Below are 20,884 nucleotides of genomic sequence, written 5' to 3' on the forward strand. Positions count from 1 at the left end.
GTCTCTCGCACCGACAGATGCATGCACATTTGTCGAGTCATTTTTTGGTGACGGGTGACATTTGCGCCTTTCATATTATATATCCAAGTGCTAATTTCTCTCCTTGTTGCCGAGCTGCTGAAATATTCAGCGGTTCCTCTGACACTTTTCTTTTTCTTTCTGGCGAAAGAAAGTGAAAATGTCTCCTCTAGTGTCTCTTCACTAACATCTGAAGCAGATGCACTGCACTCGGTTTTGAGCACTATAGTGTATCTTTAGAGCAGAAGTGCAAACGGACTGCTATCTCTGTTGGCAATAGCTTTGATGAGAAAAAGAGAAAAATGTCAAAAAAAGGCAGGAAGATCTCACACTCTCGAAACCTACAGAACACTCGACCCTGAAAATAATGACGGGCTGTTGAATTACCTGACCAGGTCTTCCTTTGAAATTAAAACATTCGACTCCTCCGTAGGGGGTTGCACGCTAAATTAGAGGGTGAAGGGTCCTTTGAAGTAGGCTAATGTTCACAGTGTCTAACAATCACTGGGGCTTGATGGTTCCCACTGTAGAACACCATAGAATTGCAGATGAGTCCCTTCATTATTTCTTTGTTTGTCTTTTTCAGCTGCAAGTATCTTAGTTAGTATCAGTGACTATTGTATTTGGAGGGGAATCTCTCTGCCTGACCAACCATCGAGTGCAGTAACCAGACACTAAACACATTTGCGTGGATTGGTCAAGCTTGAATTGGATTGGCCTCTGCTCTGAAAATGGACGGCTAATTTTACCCCACCTCCTCCTCCTCTCCCACTTTACATTTCCTCCTGTCCTTTATTTGTTCTCCTTTCCACCCTCCACTTTTCCACGCTCTCTCGGCTTAAGTGGGTATCTGGCGTGCTTCACCACTGGTTCGCAGCTCAGCTCGGTGTAATTTCCGGCTTGTCCAATGTGTGACATGCCAATAAAAAAAGAATGAGAGAGAGCAGGGGGAGGAGGGGCAGAGGGTAACGTTGTGGAAGTGGAGATTTACAGTGGTATCGGGTTCACACGCCTCCACTAGGGCTCTACTTTCTCCCCCTTTTTCTCTGTTAAAGGACACATGGTGCAAATTAACTCGCACCAGTAGAGAGACCAAGGGAAGGAGGGAAAGAGAGAAGAAGGGCATGGGTCAGAGAGAGGAGCAGACACGACAGGAGGACATTTCAGAGATTGCTGTGAGGTCTGAGGAATGTCGACACTTTGTACCTTGGAGCGCCCTGCCTCACATAGCCATTAAAACAACACAACACCACCACAGGCTGCCATCTCCAGCAGCTTCCCTGCAGCAGCACTGCCATCTCAGACAGACCCTCTGACACGCTGTACATGTGCTACAGCTTGACTCACTGCTAGCTTCATCTACTCTCCATCTTTTAACGCTTGTTGATCGAATGCAACACAACTGGCTCACATATGCTCATGTTTTTGATCAAGTGGAATTTTACTATTTTTAAGAGCTCTCATATGCCATTCCTCTAGTCAGTAAACCAGAAAAACCTTCTCATACACCAAGAGTCTTATCAGTCATGTCATCAAGATGTAGACACTGGAGCTGCTCCATAACCGACGCAGGAGACTTGAGAGGCTCACAACGCAAGCTTCTTCTGTCAAATCGGGACTTTTTGTAGATTTCTTAAATCCTCAGAAGGATTTGCATTAATGACAAATTAAGACTGGCCTTTCCTGGGACACGGAACAAGGATGATTTGTTTTCTGCCTGATATGGATGTGACTGGCGTTGCATGTGCTTTGATGGCCGAGTCTAAATTGTGTTTGCCTGTTTGCCACCGCCAATGGACCGAAGCAATACGAGCTCTAGCGGTTTGGAGACGCACGCACACACGCACACACACACACACACACACACACACACACACACACACACACACACACACACACACACACACACACACACTTCTTTCCTTCTGTTTTTAGGTGTTTGTGCCTTAATCGGACTCTTGCACAACAGCCCACACCTCTCAGCCCCATTCCTTCCTCGAACATCATCTCTAGTGAGATTTGATTGTTGCCTCGATCTTAAACAGTACGCTATGAAGCAGCATAAACACTACCGGCGATGGTAAAGACATTTCCTGGCATCAAAGGGCCGAGCTGTGCTATCCCCTCAGTAGCTGTATTCATTTCTGCTCCCGCCACGCTCAAACGCTCTTTGTTCTTCTCTTTATAGGAATGTACTTAACAGTTTGGCAGTGTTGTGTTTGTGAACAGAGCTGCCTTTGTCCCAGCAGGCAGTTAACACTTGTGCACAGAGCAGAGGGAGGAAAGTCTGCGTTATTAAGCCTACTGTTAAATTATCCTAAGCACTATCTTAACGAAATGATTAAGAAAATGCAGACCTCCCTTAAGTCCCCTTTGTTGTACAGTTGTCAAATCCTCACGTCTTTGGTTCATTGGTTTCCCCTCTACCCCTATACAGTTGTTAAGACCATCTGCGTTCAGAGCTTTGTCTGCCGTTGATTTCCTCTACTTACTTGCTCTGGAGCTAATTGAAAAGAATCATTTTAAATATATATTCTTTTTTATAGATCCAGATGGTTCCGGCTGAGTGTTTATGGTAGGACTAACAACGTCAGCAGCATGGGCTTTCACTGCAGCAGCGCGACAAGCTAACCTTGGGCTATTGAGCTTAACAGCCCATTTATAGATCGCCATAATGCCCTCCCTATTTGAGGGTGAATAACTCTTTATAGGCTCCCATCATTTGCTATTTTCATATCTTCACCTTCTTCCACATTATGTCTCAGACCTCTCCTTTCTCCCTCTCCTCTACTGTCTGGTCCTTGTGATAAATCTTGTGCCTCGAGGCATTGTGGGATTGGAGGGGGGGGGGCTGATTTGTGCCCTGCTGACGGTGACCCAGCATGTGTCCGATCAGTTCACACACTGGAGAAAAAAACAACAACTCTCATCTTCCTCCCACCTCTGCGTTGCCTACCTCCACCCTCTGTTCTCCAGGTGAAATGGAATGATGTAATGTCGGAGTGGGTTCTGGAGTCTGTTAAGTGCGAGAGGCTTTCTCCATCAGCAAGTGGAGCATGTGAAATGGTGTTGGAGGTGATTAAGACCCCCCCCTCAGTATGTGTGCTCCTTGAATAGACAGTGACCTCTTGCCCTGTCCTCCCCACAGAGCCACGATGCACACATTTACACAAAACGCACACCCCATCTCGCACACTTGTGCTTACAAGCCTCTTTCTGTGGACTGTTGACAGGACCTGTAGGGGCCTGATGGAGCCTGCTGTTAACAGATGGCCGACTCTCTTGTTTGGCATTTTGTCCCAACACATAATCTCTAAACATGCATATCTGCACAATCAGGATTTCTATGCGATAAATATTCAAAATCCTATTTATTTGTCAAAGCAATGTTCATGTAAAGCTGCTAATTGAGTGTTTCATGTAGAAGAATTGTAGGCTTTTTGTTTATCAGAGCACACATCTAAACTCTCTGAGCCTGTCTAAGAGGTTATATTGCAGTGCATTACAAATACTAATTCAAACAGTGAAAGGTACAGAGGGAGAATATTGATTACTACTATTGATCACACGCTCACACTGTCCTTGCTCTCTCCCCTTGTCTTTGTTTGACTGATAACATTTCACATGTTGTAGAGCCCCTTTATCACAATTCACATTCAGTCCATCTCCGCATTAAGGCAGAGGTGTGGGTTAGCCTTAAGAGGAAAGACTGAACAGCCCTGCTCTTTGTGTCTAAGGCTCCTGCTTAACTCCAGACACAGCAGCTACTGCCCATAATTAGGTGCAAACTGTTTGCTGCCACGCTAAAATGCTATTTAAATGCCAAGTGGCGGCGAGGGTGTGTATAATATGTGGGGTCTTTGGCTCCGGTAAAGTCTCTGCTGGATTGTTGCTGCTGCCAGAGAGGTTACATGGAGATAAGTGGTTGTTCTTGTGGCTACAGCTGACACTGCCCCTATTAGCTGATCAGCTAGGACTCCCCAAAACCTTTAGCACTGCAGCAGCTATTGTTAGCAGAGATGCTATCTGGTAAACAGCAGAGGGTAGGTATTTAACTAATTAATGTGCAAGTGCTGGCTCAGTTTAGCTCAGCTGTTGGTGTGGAAATGCACTGAGGCCATGTAGCTTTGCCCTCAGCTAGAATATATTTCTATTAATCTAAACCTCAGCTATACATGGTTGATTTTGGCTCTTTGATAAAGTAGTTTGTCGCTGACACCCTTCCTGTGCTGTTTCATTTAACTGCTAAGACTTTGTGGGCCGGCTAACTGCAAGTCTATTGCTTGTGAGCGCAGCACCACAGGTCCATATAAGGAGTTTGTATCAGCGCTGCGTGGTTCTGCACAACATCACAAGGTGTCTGGAGCCCACCTGTCAAGCCCTACCACAGCCATCTTTAGCAACAGCCTGACAAAAACCACCAGAGCACAGCCAGCACTACGCCAGCCTGCTGACGTGCTATGCTTACACGCTATAACTACAATGTTTATTATGCTAATATGTTATGCTAAACTTGCAGTCATTGGTTGCCTTGAATGTGGCAGCAGCCGCTAAGCTTTATAGCCTTTAATGTAAAACTACACATGCCACCTTCCTACCAAAGACTCTAATGTGTGTCTTGGGTGTGTGAGAGAGAGAGAGAGAGGCGTGTGTAATCACTCCTAGCTGGCGGGCTCAAAGGGAGAGGTGGAATCAATGCAGTGGGCTATGAAGAGAGGAGAGAGAAAGGAGGGTGGAGGCTGATCAATATCATAGCAGCAGGGTGGGGTAATATCCACTTCATGCAGCCCTGCCACAAACAGAGAGGATTGTGGGAGTGAAGCTGAGGACGCAGAGGAGAAGAACACAAATGAAAGAGAGGGAGGGGCAACGGTGAAAAGATGCAAATCTCTGTGGCGCCAGTAAACAAGAGGCTTTGTGTCAATCACCAGATGAAGTGGCACATTTAGTATTCTCCTCTCCTTTCCACTACCATTCCAACACTGCTGGGGATTGTTTGCTCGGCAGCTGCCTTCCCATTGGTCCACGCTAGTGATGTGGGCGTGGCTGCACAGTGATAATGTATGGGCTGCCATGGCAATGATTCCCACTTTTAAGAGAGTCATCAATAACCCCGCCCTGTTGTATTCCACAGACTGTTAGTCAATGTCAGCCGGATCATTCCATCATCAGCCTATCACTCCTCACACACACAATCTATTACAAGCATCCACTCTGTTACAAAGGGCCAGCTGTAAGAACACCTAATCAGCCTGCACCCAAGGACAGGTGGATGTCAATCACAATAGAGCAGGAATGGCGAGAATCTGCCAACTCAACAGTGGAAAACAGACTGTCTTCACACACGCTATAGAACATGGAGCTCTTTTAGCCACCGCTGCTTTGTTGTCAGAGGCTTGCATGTGCAAACCAGCTCTCATGCTGATTGCATGGTATGGTGAACTGTGTCTCCTTTCTGCTTGATTTCACTTCAAAGCCGTGACTGGGCTGAGCCAAGCAGGCTTCACATTGCCGTTTAGAGCTGGGAGACAGGATGTGATGGCAGACAACTGAACTGTACACTGTAAACGGACACTTCCTCTGCGGTGGGTAGGAAGTCCCCCTAAAACATATGGTCACACTGGGATGCACAGATCATCTGGGTGCATTCCTTGGTTTTCCTCTCAGATGGTTTTCTGAATGTGTGTGTGCGTTTATTCCACAGTTCCTGTATATAGTATTTATCCCTAAACATGCTGTTACCACTAATTACAACGACCTGGCCTCTTATCTAACACACATTTTTTGAAACGGCGATGATCGTGTGTGTGTCACATGACATTGATGGCAGGGGTAAGTGAGGGGAAAGTGAAGCAAAGGGTGATCTGTCTTGTCTTTCTTTCTCTTTTTTTCCTCTCTTTCTCTCACTCACTGCGGGTAAACAGTCGTCCCCCTCTCCTCCTTGACAGAGTGAGCTAAGGCAAGTCATTCCCCCGTCTACAGCAAAATCCTTTACCTCCCCTGCCCAGGATGCTGCTGCACAAAGCAAACGCAGTGTGTGTGTGTGTGTGTGTGTGTGTGTGTGTGTGTGTGTGTGTGTGTGTGTGTGTGTGTGTGTGTGTGTGTGTGTGTGTGTGTGTGTGTGTGTGTGTGTGTGTGTGTGTGTGTGTGTGTGTGTGTGTGTGTGTGTGTGTGTGTGTGTGTGTGTGTGTGTGTGTGTGTGTGTGTGTATGTTTAAAGTATGCCTTTTGATTTACAGGCGCACACACACACACACACAGATAAATGGGCGGAGGAGGCTTTGATGTGCCTCGGTTACGGAGGGTAGCGATGTTGGTGTGTTGTTCAACCTCTTTGTCTCGTGCTCTTTCTCGGTGGGCGCTCTATCCGTGTGCGCGTGTGAACGACAACCAATGTGTTTGACACCCTATGCACATCATGAATCCAGTGTTTGTCTTTATATCCATGCCCCCCATTAGTGAGCAATTGTATTCTTTACCATAACCAGCATTTTGAAATGAACGGTTATTCATGGGTACATTTTACATTCGTATCTTAACTCTGCTACTTAATCAAATGCATAAACATGTAATGTCATATATTACATGGTAAAGGAAATCTGAAGGTATTTTTAAGATGTGTGAGTTTAGTTCAAGTTAATGCAGAACATGTTGTTTCATTGCCTTAATGAATTCAATAATTTATATCTTCTTACACATTTTATCTTGCCCTTACGCACACCATGTCTAGAACATGAATCAGTTGTATCCAATTAAAAGCACAGTGGTTGCTTGCATTGTTGTTTTTTTAATTCAGATTATTTTCTTAATTTACATTTTTTGCCTCATTAGCTCACTCTATCCTTTATGCCACACACCCACTTAACAGTCAAAGATAAAGACAAAACATCTCTGATTATTATGCACTGGGAAATATAAAAGCTCTAGTGGTGAGTTAATTGTGTAGGAGAATTACATAAACATTTCAATTAATGAGACACAGATACAGATGCTGCCCCCCTCCAGCACAGAGTAAATACTATACGGGTAAGCCGTATATGAATGGCAAACTCTATATCATTCAGAGAATTGCCTGGAAAGACTGCCAGGGAGGAGCAGACATTTCACCTGCGCCAGGATGGAAAAGTTGCCTTAGATGCCAGACACCTTGACTTCGAGTGCTTTCTCTGGTGGAGGTAAGGTTACTTAGCATTGTGTGAACCGGTTTTGAATGAGCTTTGATGTAACAGACGCTCATTTAGATGGGGAAGAATCACACTCTAGCTTTAAGGAGGCAAACATGTTCAGAAAGTCTGTTTCACTTCAACTTAGCATTTATTTTCAGTTCCAATTAAACATGTTTTCAAATGGACTGAAACATGGCTTCTGTAAACTCTCAGAATCTCTCTGTTACAGTATGGCTGCTGTTATTGCCGGTCTAGACTGAGTCATGCAGTACAACTCCTCCTAGCACTGGGCCAGCCTTGTTATTGCAGCTGTGTTGTCTACAATACATCTCTTGTTGCAGCACGGCAGGAGGCTGCTCAAAGCTTCTGGCCTGTGTGTGAGAATATGTGTGCACCCGTGTTCTAATCCCATTCCTCCCCTAGTATTCACATGAAAATCACTGTGAGTAGCCTCTTGATTTTTGTGACGGTATGCGGTGGAAAATGTAGAACTTTGTTGAACACACACGTCTGACAGCCTCCCTCGCTTGCATCCACACTGATATATCGTCACACACATTGTTTGGTAATTCGCATGTGATTATTTGCATATTGTACAAAGCAAGCGGGCCCGACAGACCACCCACTGCTCGGGTACTGCAGCATCTGGCTGATACACAGCTAACATGATGTATTACTGATAGGGCCAGTGTCATCAGCAGAGACTGACAGACGGGCAAGGTCACCTTCAAACAGGGAGATAGAGCGGAGGCACAGAGAGATGGATATCTGCAGAAGTAGTGGCTAGATAAAACAATACCATCACAACTGGTTGCTCATGGTGATGATAGGAGATCTTCAAGGCCGTCTGCAATGCTGTCCGCCCGGTTTCACACGCAGCGTTAAGATCTGTTTTTGCATTTTTGCGCACCTCTTTTCTGATTACTCGCCTCCATCTCCGGCTGTGTGTTGCCACTCCTCTCTCTCCTGGGTTGGTGCTTGGGTTTTACCCAGAAACGGTTGCATGTCTGGGCGTGTGTGCAGAGATAAGCTTTGGCGTGTGTGTGAGAGGGATCATACATATTCCTATTAGCTGTGTATCGATGTGTGCTGAACATACAGAGCAACACACACACACACACACACACACACACACACACACGCGCACACGCATAGCATTGATTTAGCTGTATCCAAGTCAATCTCGCAGACACTCCCCATAGATACACTTGAACTGACAGTTTTTATTACAAAGAGAATACCTCAAAAGCATTCAAAGAAACACACACATAAATACACCCTGTGCTCCTTTTTTTAAAACCCCTCCATCATCCCACTCAAAGCACATCAGTCTTTGGAGTGACACACACACAGACCCCTTACTGTCACCCCAGTGAATCCTTTAAGACTGACTGGGTAAGAGTGTGCCGATTTAAACCAGAAGTTGAATAACACTGATGGTCAAGAGAATTGTCGATAATTGCTTTAATATTACCTTGCATCCTGTGCACTTAGGCAGTCGTAACATTATCAAAATGCAATATGGAACTGCACATCAGCCACTAGCTTAGATAACAAGGTCAGCAAGGCCTTTAAGTTGGTATCCATGTTAAACAAATCACTGTTAGACGACTGATGTCAGTTGTTTGCTTACAAAAGAGAGGCATATGATGGGTTAAGACAATATAAGAGTTAAGAAGCTAATGTGAGTGTCTGTCTTTTCAAAAGTCTCCATTATCATCCGCCCAGACTTAATGGCCAACCCAGATTTTTCAAATTGAATGGGTAGTGTTTTTAAAAACGTCAAGAGTAGTTGTGAAGGAATACAAAGTAATGCGTCGCTAAACAAAAATGTATTGGTGTAAATGTAGCCTGAGTTGTAATGCACATACAACCTGTCCAGCTTTCACACACACACACACACACACATATCCTTCCCTAATCCTATTTGCTCTGCACATTTATAACTACTGCATTAATCTATATTTTGACCTTAAAGTAAAATGTGTATGTGAAATATACTAATGTGGAAGGGAGGATCGATTAGTATTGGATTAAGCAAGCCTCCTCATTTCCTGTCTTCCATTACAGCGCTCAGTCAGCCCACAGCTCCTTTTCTGCCATGCTGTACTCAGGAGGCTGCCACTGGTAGTCGCACACACACACACACACACACACACACACACACACACACACACACACACACACACACACACACACACACACACACACACACGTCGAGTCTGGATTAGCCGGCTGGGCAGACGTCCAATAGAACATACACACACACAAGCCTAATATTCATATCCTCACTGCACACCGTGTGCAGCCCCCCCTCTCTTGGTCCAGTCAGTATTAGTAAGATGTCTCATTACCTCACCAGGCTATGCTAACAAGGCAAAGCTAACACAATGGATCACAAGCAAACAGCCTTCCAAACAAAACACCAGTCCGTTTAAACACTCTGCACAACACAAAGGAAGCCTGTGTCGTCCAAAAACAGCCGCATTCTTCAGTCTTTTCGTAACTCTAAATCCTGACTCATGGGCATTACCTTGAGACCAGACAAGTCTCTGCTCTCAAGAGAACATCCCGGGCTACAGCAAACTCACACACACTGGCAAACACACTCACACACACAGGAAGCCAGATATCAAAGCGAGGTGGTTTTGAAGCGACTAAATGAAAGGCTGCCGGCAGAAATGACAATGTTTTCTGGCAGGCTCTTACTCTGCGTCTGGCTTAGAGGGAGGGCTTGGGAAATAAAGTCAGTATTATGATCTGAACACGGAGATATGAGCTCTCCTAACCGCCTCCATCTGTCCTTGCACAGCCTATATTTGAAGTCTCACTTGGATCTGCATTCTAGTCTATACCCTGCTAGCGCTGCACGGATCTCAGTCTGTGTTCTTAAAAGAAAGAAAGGACGAAGAAGAGGTGCCTGTGTGTTTGTGTGTAGCCTAAATCACTGAACACAAGTTGTCGGGTCCCTGCGGCTCCGTGTCTGTGGTCTGCAGATAATGATCATCATTAGTGGATGTGTTTTTTTTTTTTATTCTCTCTCCTTTTTGCCTTTCACGGTGCTGCTCTCTGTACCATCACTTAACTCGTCTTAAATGTCTTGGCTATAACCACCGCGCGACGGGAGTGTGTTGGAGGGAAAAGGCAAATATTGAAGTTGGACACAGCCTGGTTGTTTTATGGAGCGAGCAGCGAAGGGTGGTTTTCTGGATACTCACTGGCACACTATGTCTATAAAAGCAGGGCATCGTGGTCAACATCAAACATTTTTCTTAATATTTCTGACATTCACTTACTTCGGATCCCAGACGTTTGAAATCAGGGACAGATGAAGCAAACAGTGTTGCGATTAGCCCTGCTTGTTATCCGCATGGGGCGGAACACAGTGGTATCAGTCATGTGTGGTGCTTGTGACTCTCAGTGTGTGGACTGAGCCTGTGTGGTTGGCAGTATGATCCATCAGTAGTGGCCCTCAAGCCTTAATTAATATCATTTGTGAGTTCCGCGTGACACAACCCCTCTCCTCCTCCTCTCCCTCTTTGCACCACCCCTTCCTCTTTTCCCCCATATGACCTGTTAACATCCTAAAGTGTGTTGCTGTCAATCTGACACGACCAGTGAGTCCGACGTAAAGTGATTTATGAGGGTGTGCCTGATTATTTGAGAGGGGGGTTTTAAATTTGAGGCGGGTGCTCATGTTCAAAGGCACACACACACACTCCGAGAGCAACAAGAGCAAATCTGCCTACTTTGAACAGGCTAATGCTCGTCCAATCCAATATGGAGCCGGGCTGACAGATGGGCCCAGTGTGTTCAAAGCAGAGGGCGCCAATTTAATATCCCAACAGGTCAAGCCAAAGAGAGGCAGAGAGAGAGAGAGAGACGCCCCTGTGTAGGCACGGCGCAAAAGGTCTCGCCAGCACTGCCACCACAGCTGGGACTCACCTCACCCCCCCCCCGCCTCCCACACTCTCTTGTTCTTGTTGCCAGGCGGGGAAGCAGGCTGAGCGCAGTTCCTCCTCGCAAACATTGTAATCAGCATTTGTTTAGTGTTATTATATGTGCCTAAGAGAAGGAGGCTTGAGGGGGTTATCCTTCCTTCTTCCAAGGAGCCAAAGTGCTCACTGTGAAGCCCCATAAGGAGAGGAGGATCGCAGGGTGGGATCGTGCTGCTGGCCCGCTTTGACAGCCTGATTTAGAGGTGCTTTTTCTTACCTCTGACACAGAGTCCCAGCCTGCCCCGCTCTACTGCAGGGGCTGGAAGAAGAATGGTGGTGCTTATCCTGAAAGCCTGTTATTTGTGTGTGTGTGTTAACGTGTGGGTGTGTTTGTAAGAGCGTGCATCGGCTCGTCTGTGTGTGTGTGTGTGTGTGTGTGTTTGCTCACACAGCATGCTGGCATTTCTTTTTTAACAGTCTCTTTTGTCAGTCACCGAGATGTCGTAGATTGTGTGAGCACAGCAGATCTCTTGTACCCCGCCACTGTACGTTCACACACACACACACACACACACACACACACACACACACACACACACACACACACACACACACACACACACACACACACACACACACACACACACACACACACACACACACACACACACACACACACACAGTTTTTGAATCTGTGTGTGTTTTCCGTGGTCCAGATGGAAGTGCTTATTGAGGGCTGGTGTGATGGCTCATATATTTTTCTCGACGAGAGAAAATGAGGGAGGAAAATGAGGAAGTGAGAAAGCCGAGTGGAAAACCCTTCCAATCAGATCCGTCATCTGTGTGTGTTTATGCGCGTGTATGTGTGATCTTCCCTAGCCAGCTCTCCCTGCCTCCCCTCTCTAATCTTATCATGTCGGAACAGCAGATTAGTCCTCCCAGATCCCATCTCTACCTCCAACTGCCACAATCAGCCTTTTGTTCTTCGCTTGTGCTTACTCTCCCCTTGCGGCTTGGCAAGGTGAACGCTCCTAAAACCCGCCCCCTGTGCCATTTTGAGCCCCTGCCTGTCAATGTCACACCGCAACGAGCGTCCCGTGCCCCTGGGGGCGTTAGCTAACTGAGCTTTTAGCCCAGCAACCTGCTAGCCTAGCTGAACCGCTTGACATTCCTTGCTAACACTGAGCTGCTGCTGCTGCTGCTCTTGTCTGTTTGACCTCCCCCTCCCCCCTTCACTCTCTGCTTTCTCCTTTGTCTGTGTCTTAGGGATCTGTCTTTCCTGCCACCTCCTGATGGAAGTCCTAGGTCCCGGGCTGCTGATGTCACTAGTGAGGGGAGGGAGGGATGGAGGAGGGTGGTGGTGGTCACTAACAGGGTTAGCAGAGGAAGAAGAGAGTGTTTGAAAAGCAGAGAAAATAAACAGAGGTTTCCTGTTAACGAGGTGCACTGGGGGCCTGTCGTGTGGGAGCGAGAGGGTCTGGTTCTGTTTGAAAGAAGCTCTCGTGTTACAGTGCGGAGAGGAGGACGATAGGGCGTCAGGTTTGAGGGCTACAGGTTGAAACGACGCGTTGTGTCACTGTACGGCTTGGCAATGACCATGTTGTAAAGAGCGCTGCAAACAGACGTTGGAGAAAGCCTGGGCTCACTGCTGCCACCGTGAATGGCATTAGCCTTGTCATTGGTTTTGAATTAAAAAGCACTGTATTGATTTCACACTCTTAGTTGAAAACGTGGAATTCAGCCCACACTAAGTGCATCTTTTAAGTGTACGCCTAACAGAGCTGGTTTTTCTTTTCAAAATGTGAAAGCCTGTTCTTGTTAAAAAGGAACGTCTGCCCTCTAGATTTCCCTCTCCCCTCCAGTCTTTGTGGTGGTGTGGTCGTACACAGGGGCCCCCGCTCCAGAGTTGACTGCACACACATGCAGCCTCACAAAGAAAACTGCACAGCCATTATAGATCCAAGGGGCCAGCCACCTTCAGCTCGTCAGAGGGACAATGAACTGACTCAGAGTGCCTGACTTGTCTTGGCTGCTTTTAGAACAGTGATGTGTTTAATATTAGTAATGATTTTAGATTCTTCCTGCAAGAAATATATTTAAAGTCTCATCCCGTTTAGAACCTTTTGAGGCCCTCGTTTAATCCAACCCCTGTTTGATGAGTGTGCCCAAGAATGCCACAGGCCAGGCTGAGGCACTGGAGAGAGGAGGGGGACCATTATGCAGCTCAGCCCCCAAAGCATGACTCTCAGATGTATATCTCCTGAATGAATAAAGGGGCAGCCTTGTACCCTGGGGGTTTCAGTAAAGCAGCAGGAGGATAGTTGTAATTTTAAGTCTGAGGAAATGAGAAGGTCCTGCTCCTCCTACCTTAATCCAGCTCCTCATTTCCCCTCCTCTATCTCCTTTGCTCTGCTTCCTGGCACTTTTTCTTTTTTCCTGCTCTTGTTTCATTTCTTTCCCCCAGTAGTGGGTTAGCAAGTCTTTTGGCCTCTCGGCAGTGAGCAGCATTCCCAGGGTTTAGGGCCCAGGAGGAGGGAGGGCAGGGCCATGTTTAGCCTCTGGCAGGACAGACAAAGATGGCGGACATTGTACGGGGCTCAGCTCTCTACAGGCAGCGTGGAATGTCTCTAATCAATTCAGCATTGTGGTTCCCTCTTATATGTTCTCTCTCTGTTCTTTTCTATGGCAGGCTTAGGAAAAAACCCAGACAATACAACTAGTGGTCCGTAAGGCGAGTCTGAGCTGTCTATCATCCCCTTTCATTTTCTCTTTTTGCGTTATCTACTCATTTTTCCTCCCCGCATGTTTATAGAATTGTGATAATTGAAAGCTATGCTTCACTCCCACTAGGTGCTCCATATGTTGCATTCTCAGTCTGTCTCTCCATCTCCCTCCCTCGTTTGCCTGAGAGGGCTTAACGCCGCTGTGAGCTTCTAAACAGCAATCTGCTCGGGAGAGCGACCGCTATGTAGCAACGAGGATACTGATGATAGCTGCAGTTACGCTTGCTCTGTGCTTTAGTTTGTTTTGCTTAAAATAATGCCGGCTCATGAGTAAGGTGTCAAATCTGTGAGTGTGATTGCACCTGCTTTTCTATTTGCATCAGGCTCTATGTCCCAGCTCTCAGAAATCCCTTTGATGTTGTGCTTTTACAGGCAGAAAATCAAATGTTCAGGTAGCACTCTGACGGTGTTTACAGTCTTTTACAGTATTAATTATGTATAAGCAGCGGATAACTACTCATGCTGCTGTTGCAGGCAGTCTGTTAGTCTAAAAGGCAACAGTGTCTGCACACTGGATAGACAAGAGGTTGATATGGGTGGGCTAACTGCCGGGAGGGGGAGCGACATGACGTCATTGCACACATTTCTTCACACACCGTATGTTTTAGGTGCTGCGGGGCTTTGTGTCTCGGCCCATCAGTATGGCTTTCTGCTGAATCACAAAGTGTTGTGCGGTTGTGTTATGTTGCGTGATGTTGCGTGTACACTATCTCACAATCATCCGGAGCAGTTAACGCAGCTGACTGACTGCATGCCAGCTGCTGCTCAACAAGTCCAGGCTCACTTACTCAGTCGTTCCTCCTCCCTGCCCAAGGTTGGAGAAAGGGAGGAACGAGGGGAAGAAAATGGAGAGGAGATGAAGTGGAGGGTTGGAATGAGAAAGATGGAGATTGAGGCAGGGAGGAAGAGGAGGAAGCAATGGAGAAAATGGGAAAACCAGAGGTGGGCTGGAGGGTTTAGGGAGGTGATGATTTGCTTGGCTGCGTGTGCTCAGCCTCCTCCCCAGTGGCAAAACAGAACAATGTACTCTGAAGGCCTTAAATATCTTTACTCTGACCTCATGTTCCTGCACACACAGATACAGTTAAGAGCCTGGAAAGAGCGGAAGTTACACTGTCTGTCTTAGATTACCACAGACTTTTCCCCATTCTAGCGTTTTTCCATATGCTCATTCCTCCTTTAATCCTCCGGCGGTGCAGGTGTCTTAGCCGGTTAGTGCAGTGCAGCGTGGCCAGCTCTCTCATAAAGATGACTGGTTCGCAGTCCAGCACCCAGCTCTCTAATGTTCTTCCAAAGCAATGTGACAGTCCGTTTGGCTTATGTGAAGGCACACTAAATATTTTATAACATGAAATGAAAACACTACTTTGCCCTTTTCATCTCTCACCTCAGCACTGGCCTCAGTTTCTACCATTTTCTTCCATCCCCCCTTTATCCCTCCCTCTCTGTTTGTTCGTTGACTGGTCCTGGAGAAGCTCTTTTCTCACCTCAGTGCTGCCACTTGCTGGTCATCTAAAGTATTGCAAGCCTTTGCTGATTTGCACTTTATCAAGTGACCAGTGGGTGGCAGCACTTGGAAAATATAAAGCCCAAAGCACTGTTAAGAGATACAGTGCATGTTCATGAGTAAACCTTAATAGCCTTCTTAGTATTTTAAAAGCGCATTGTCATTGAGGTAAAGGAAGGCAGATATTGAACACTCATGCCCCCCCCCCTCCCCCCTCCCCCCTCCCCCCTCCCCCCCTGGTTCCTCTATTTCCCCTTCCTCCAGCAACAGCCATTCCTCTGTTTACTTTATTAAGGCTCTAAATGCTCGGCAATCCCTTTTTAATTGACTTGGTCGTTCTGCAAGCTTTTTGGCATCAGCCTGTGTGAGTCATAAACCGAGCTACTGCGCAGCGTCTGTGTTTGCCAAGAGGCCAGTTTGTGACATCGTAATCAAACAAAATGATGTCTGTTTATCTTGGTGTTCGATCATTTGTGTTCTCCTGCTGACTCGCTGTGTGTCTCTCTGTGTTGCAGAGTAAACGGGACCATCTGCTGATGAATGTGAAATGGTACTACCGCCAGTCAGAGGTGCCCGACTCCGTCTACCAGCACCTGGTGCAGGATCGCAACAATGAAAACGGTGAGGCTGCCTTTTGTTCTCAAAACACATGTGCATATATACAGTACACACAAAGCCACTCTGTAACGCAACACTCTCTCCTGCACGCACGCACACACACACGCGCGCACACACACGCACACACACGCACACACACACACACACACACACACACACACACACACACACACACACACACACACACACACACACACACACACACACACACACACACACACACACACACACACACACACACACACACACACACACACACACACACACACACACACGCCTCCAGACTGTTGTGGGATATAAGAGATGTTTGCATTTCAAACATAAACCAGAAGACAGTTACCCAGGCAGCCCAGCCAATCCCGTGGCTCCGTGCTGTTCCCCAGGTAACCCTCCTTCAGGCCAGACAGCAGCACTGTGGAGTGTTAATAAGCCGCAGTGTCATTTGGCCTTTGAGCACACACTGTTAGTGTTAGTGAACTCATCACACTCTAACACATACACATCTACAGGAACACAAGCACTGTCCATGGGATTTAGCAGCGGTGATCTAATCCTAATGACATCAAGGAAAGGTCATGGTGGAAAATCTGATTTAACATAGACATGTAATAGTTGGGATAATCAGTTAACACTTCGATTTTAAAAAATAGCTTTTTCTTTATCAACAAAACTATCTTCACTGTTTTATTTGTATTATTATAAACAATTAAAAAATGCTCAGTCTTGGCAGCAAATACAGTATACCATCAAGTGAACAGTCAAATAAATAAATCATAGTAATACAAATAAAGGTGAATATACTGATATTACAGTAATTACAATGTACAGAAGATCACATGGGCTGCAACATTTTTTATCCGATTCTAATTTGATGATGTTATTAATGTTGTTAAATATCAAACACATAACAAGTGTTGGGTTGTTTTGTTTTTTATAAGCAGTTTGATTTATTTGTATTTGGTTTTAAAAAGGTAAATATTACCAGGTGACTTTTTTTCTTTAAAAATACTAAAACCAATTAATTGATTGTGATAAAAGTTTTGCAATTTATTGATTTGTTCAAAAGAGGGAACCAATGTGCACACATCAAGGCAACATGCTCCGTGTGAGCTTCTTATTTCTTATTTCAAAGTTGACAACTGGCTTAAAGATTTAATGTTGTATCTGAACTTGGAGAAGATTAAATATAACCTGAGGGGCTCCTCTGTCTGGGGCTCTATGATAGCCTACATAGCTGAACTTAAGACACTACATTAAGAACACACAAGACTACGAATGTATGTGTATTTTTTTTTTTTTCTTGTCTCTTTTTATCTGTTTGTTTTTTGTTTTTGTTTTTCTGTCTTTGCATACATGTATGTATGTATGTGCATGTGTACATGTGTGTATACATATGCGAGTATATGGGTACATGTATTACTGTTACTATTCTTTATTCCCTTATCTATTAATTTTCTTTTAATATTATCTTCTACATTACTTTACTTTTACCTTACATGTATCTATTTATTTAGTTAGTTATTTAATTTACTAGCTAGGACCGGGGGGGGGGAAATAATATATATTGACTGTATAAATGTAAACTCATTGTGCCTGACTCAATAAAAAAAATATTTAAAAGTTGACAACTAAACAATTGTTGCCCCTCGGTTTGCCCTTCTACAATAATACAAGTATCACTTCGGTCATAGCCATGGATCAGTTTAGTCATTGAGCAGATACACCGTGTGCTGCTCTATCTTCAGTTTGCGCTCGCAGCAGGGATTTAGGATTATTAGAATTGATGTCACAAGGCCCGAGCACAGCGGTAACACCACGGCATATCTCGGGTCATTTGTCACGACGAGTGCCAACCCGTCGTGGTGCTGCTTTCACTAGTGAGAACTGAACATGAAGTCCTCACCTCAGGGGAATGCACTTTATTGGCTTTATTGAATTATGTGGCAGATTATTGACCTCTGCAGAGGCACTTGTTACTTGCATGCTCATGATTTTCATTAGTATGTTCAACTACAAAAGCTACTTTATCTCTGTTCCCTCTTTGTCGTAGATAGATGATGTCATGTAGATATATTCAGTACATTGGTTTTATTCACCCTGCAGACTCTGGCCGGGAGCTGGTCATCACAGACCCCGTGGTCAGGAGTCGAGAACTCTTCATCTCTGACTATGTGGACACTTATCATGCTGCTGCTCTCAGGTAAGCAAACAGGAACACACAAACGCACACTCACTGTGAATGTTGCTAGGACTGAACTTTGAAAAACTGCTTTTCATTTTTGACTCCAGGGACACAATACAGAACCTCCTCAAAGAAATGTGATCTTAAATCTCAAAACCTCTACTGTGTTTTATTTTATACATTGTATTCTATCTGTAAATGTGTCTATCCTGATAGCATAATTCTTGGTAATTTTGAAACATAATATTTTACTTTTATGTCCTTTTTTTATTTGAAATATCCTATTGTATCTGTCGCAATTTTTATCATTTTAAAGTGGCTTTTACTATTTGTCTAGTAAGACACAATTACAATCTGTACTTTTCTGAGCAGTGGCAACAAACAGTAATATTTCAGAGTTCCTGCTGTGTTTCTATCAACTTCCATTAATTGCTCTGTTAATTAAAAAATGATATACTAACCTCTGGTGCTAGGACTAGGTGCTGTAGAAGTAGCCCATATGTGTAAAGGTGCAAAGCCTGAGATGAGACACATGCCTCAGGCTGTCTTCTATTAAAACACTGATTGAAATGACTGTGCATCAACTCCTATATACACACACCTGTCAGAACATGAGCCTGTCTGGTGAAACTGATGGCACTGCTGTGTGTCAGGAGAGAGGAACACAGGCTTCATCGTTTCCTTGGTCTGAAATCAGATATTCTGTGTTCCTGCCTCTACATCCATTCTTGTCTGACCACCTCTCGCACTTCCCCTTTTCTTTAACTGAAACCATGTGTGAGCCGCACAGCAGTGGGATTCAGAACCATGTCTCTTAGAAACCACTGATTTCAGGGCAAATTAGCTGCAACTTCTCCTACAAAGAGCAGCCTTTGATTTGACTTATTTTCCAGGCTTTAGATAAACGGGAGGGAATTCCAGTGGGATGCTGTAATGCCGCAGCTTTCTGAACACTGCTCTTCTTAGCGCCCCTTTAATCTTTTCAGGGGGAGGAAGATACTTTTTCTCTGCAAGGCACCATATGCCTGTGATATCTGTTATGTAGATAGAGCCAGACACCAGTGTGCTGGAAACAGGAAATGGTATCAAGATGTGCTCAGAGCCGTCCTCTCGGCAGTGGGGGAATGTGTTGGAAGGCGCACAGGTTGAATTCCTGTCCCGACCCCTGCAGTGTGTGTCTCCCACACCTCATCTGCAGGACTGGCATGTTCAGCTGGTGTTTATGGGTTCAGTAGCCAGAGCCTGGTGTCTCACAGAAAAGTCAGCAGCCACTGACAGACAGGCACTACATACCTGCTGCTGCTGCTGCATTTGTCACTTCCAATAGATGAACAGCCCAAGAGCTTTTAATTAGAACTGCTGGGGTGTCACTTTGCCATGCTGGTGTTTTGTCTAATAAAGCCTTTCTTCTCTTTCACAGGGGGAAATGCAACATTTCGCATTTCTCCGACATTTTTGCTGCCAGGGAGTTCAAAGCCCGCATCGACTCCTTTTTCTATATCCTCGGATATAACCCAGAGACCAGGTAAGGAGCTTTCTGTCCACTCAAGTCAACTGATAGACCCTTCTTATTCCCCAGCAGGCCAAACGTGCAAGGTCCACTCTCAGCAACTATCATATCATTTCCTTAAAATAGGGCTGCAACCAACCATTTCTTTCTTGATTTAACCTTATAAGATGTTAGTAAAAAGTGATGAAGGCAATCACAATTTCTCAAGACCAAGATGATTTCTTCAAAATAATAAAAATATATATATTTGTAACATTCCAAAGCCCCAAAATATTATCTATCCTATATAAAGAGAATAGCAGCTCACAAGTCAAAATCCTTAACTGATAGTATAGTAGTGTGAAGCATTGTTACACTGTATTAAACAATGATTACATTAACCAGTTTTTCTAAACAATTATCAAAGATATTATTAACATCCTGTTCGTTTGATTGATCGCATTATCGTTTTAGCTAGGAAGTCAAAGTTAATGGGTGGGTTCAATGTAATAGAAACTATAGCCATTAGTTACAGCTGAGCAGTTTACCGATGTAAGATTATATGAGACAAGATGGGTATTTATGGAGTGATATCACAACGTTGCCCTATAATAAATACCATATAGGTAGATTCAGAGTGATCATAGATATCAATTAATGAGTCAATTTATTGGGATATTTGCCTTTTTAAGTATCACTCAGCACATTTCAGAAAGGGAGATTAACAATGTACATTTTGTCATTTTAATTACGCATGTGCTTTCTTCTTTTTTGGCTTTGGTTGCACAGTGTTATGTGTAATGATGCTTTCTGCTCATTACTGCTGTCAGTGTTATCAGTGTGCAAAGGATGGTTCTAATGTGGTGTCATTATGGGAAATGAGCCGGGCAAAACCCTGTGGCTTTATAATTGTGGGTGCGTTTGTGGATATTTGTCAAATTACATGTCAAGTTTAATCACTGATCTTTTTTGTTAATGTTGAGATAAAACATTTAAAAATCCACAAAAAGCTCATCAGGCAGTCTCTTGTTTGATTAGGATGACCTGCCTTTTTCACACAAGACATTTTGACACCTCACACACAGTATGAAAAGCACGTAAAAAAAAATACAATTAATATTGATTACATTTCGCTTATCCGCTTATGTTTAGGATCCGTGTTTTGTGGATGCTGGCTGGCTCAG

General features: G+C 44.8%; 1 protein-coding gene across 1 annotated transcript in view; it reads left to right on the forward strand.

Moving 5' to 3' along the window:
• Positions 1-20,884, forward strand: part of rerea (arginine-glutamic acid dipeptide (RE) repeats a) — a 93,838-nt gene that overhangs the window by 39,294 nt on the left and 33,660 nt on the right. Inside the window, 3 exon segments of the mRNA XM_071203800.1 lie at positions 15,927-16,032; positions 18,133-18,229; positions 19,632-19,736. Coding sequence (XP_071059901.1) covers positions 15,927-16,032; positions 18,133-18,229; positions 19,632-19,736 — 308 coding nt within the window.

This window comes from Pseudochaenichthys georgianus, chromosome 7 (genome assembly GCF_902827115.2).
Source record: "Pseudochaenichthys georgianus chromosome 7, fPseGeo1.2, whole genome shotgun sequence".
Classification (NCBI taxonomy): domain Eukaryota; kingdom Metazoa; phylum Chordata; class Actinopteri; order Perciformes; family Channichthyidae; genus Pseudochaenichthys; species Pseudochaenichthys georgianus.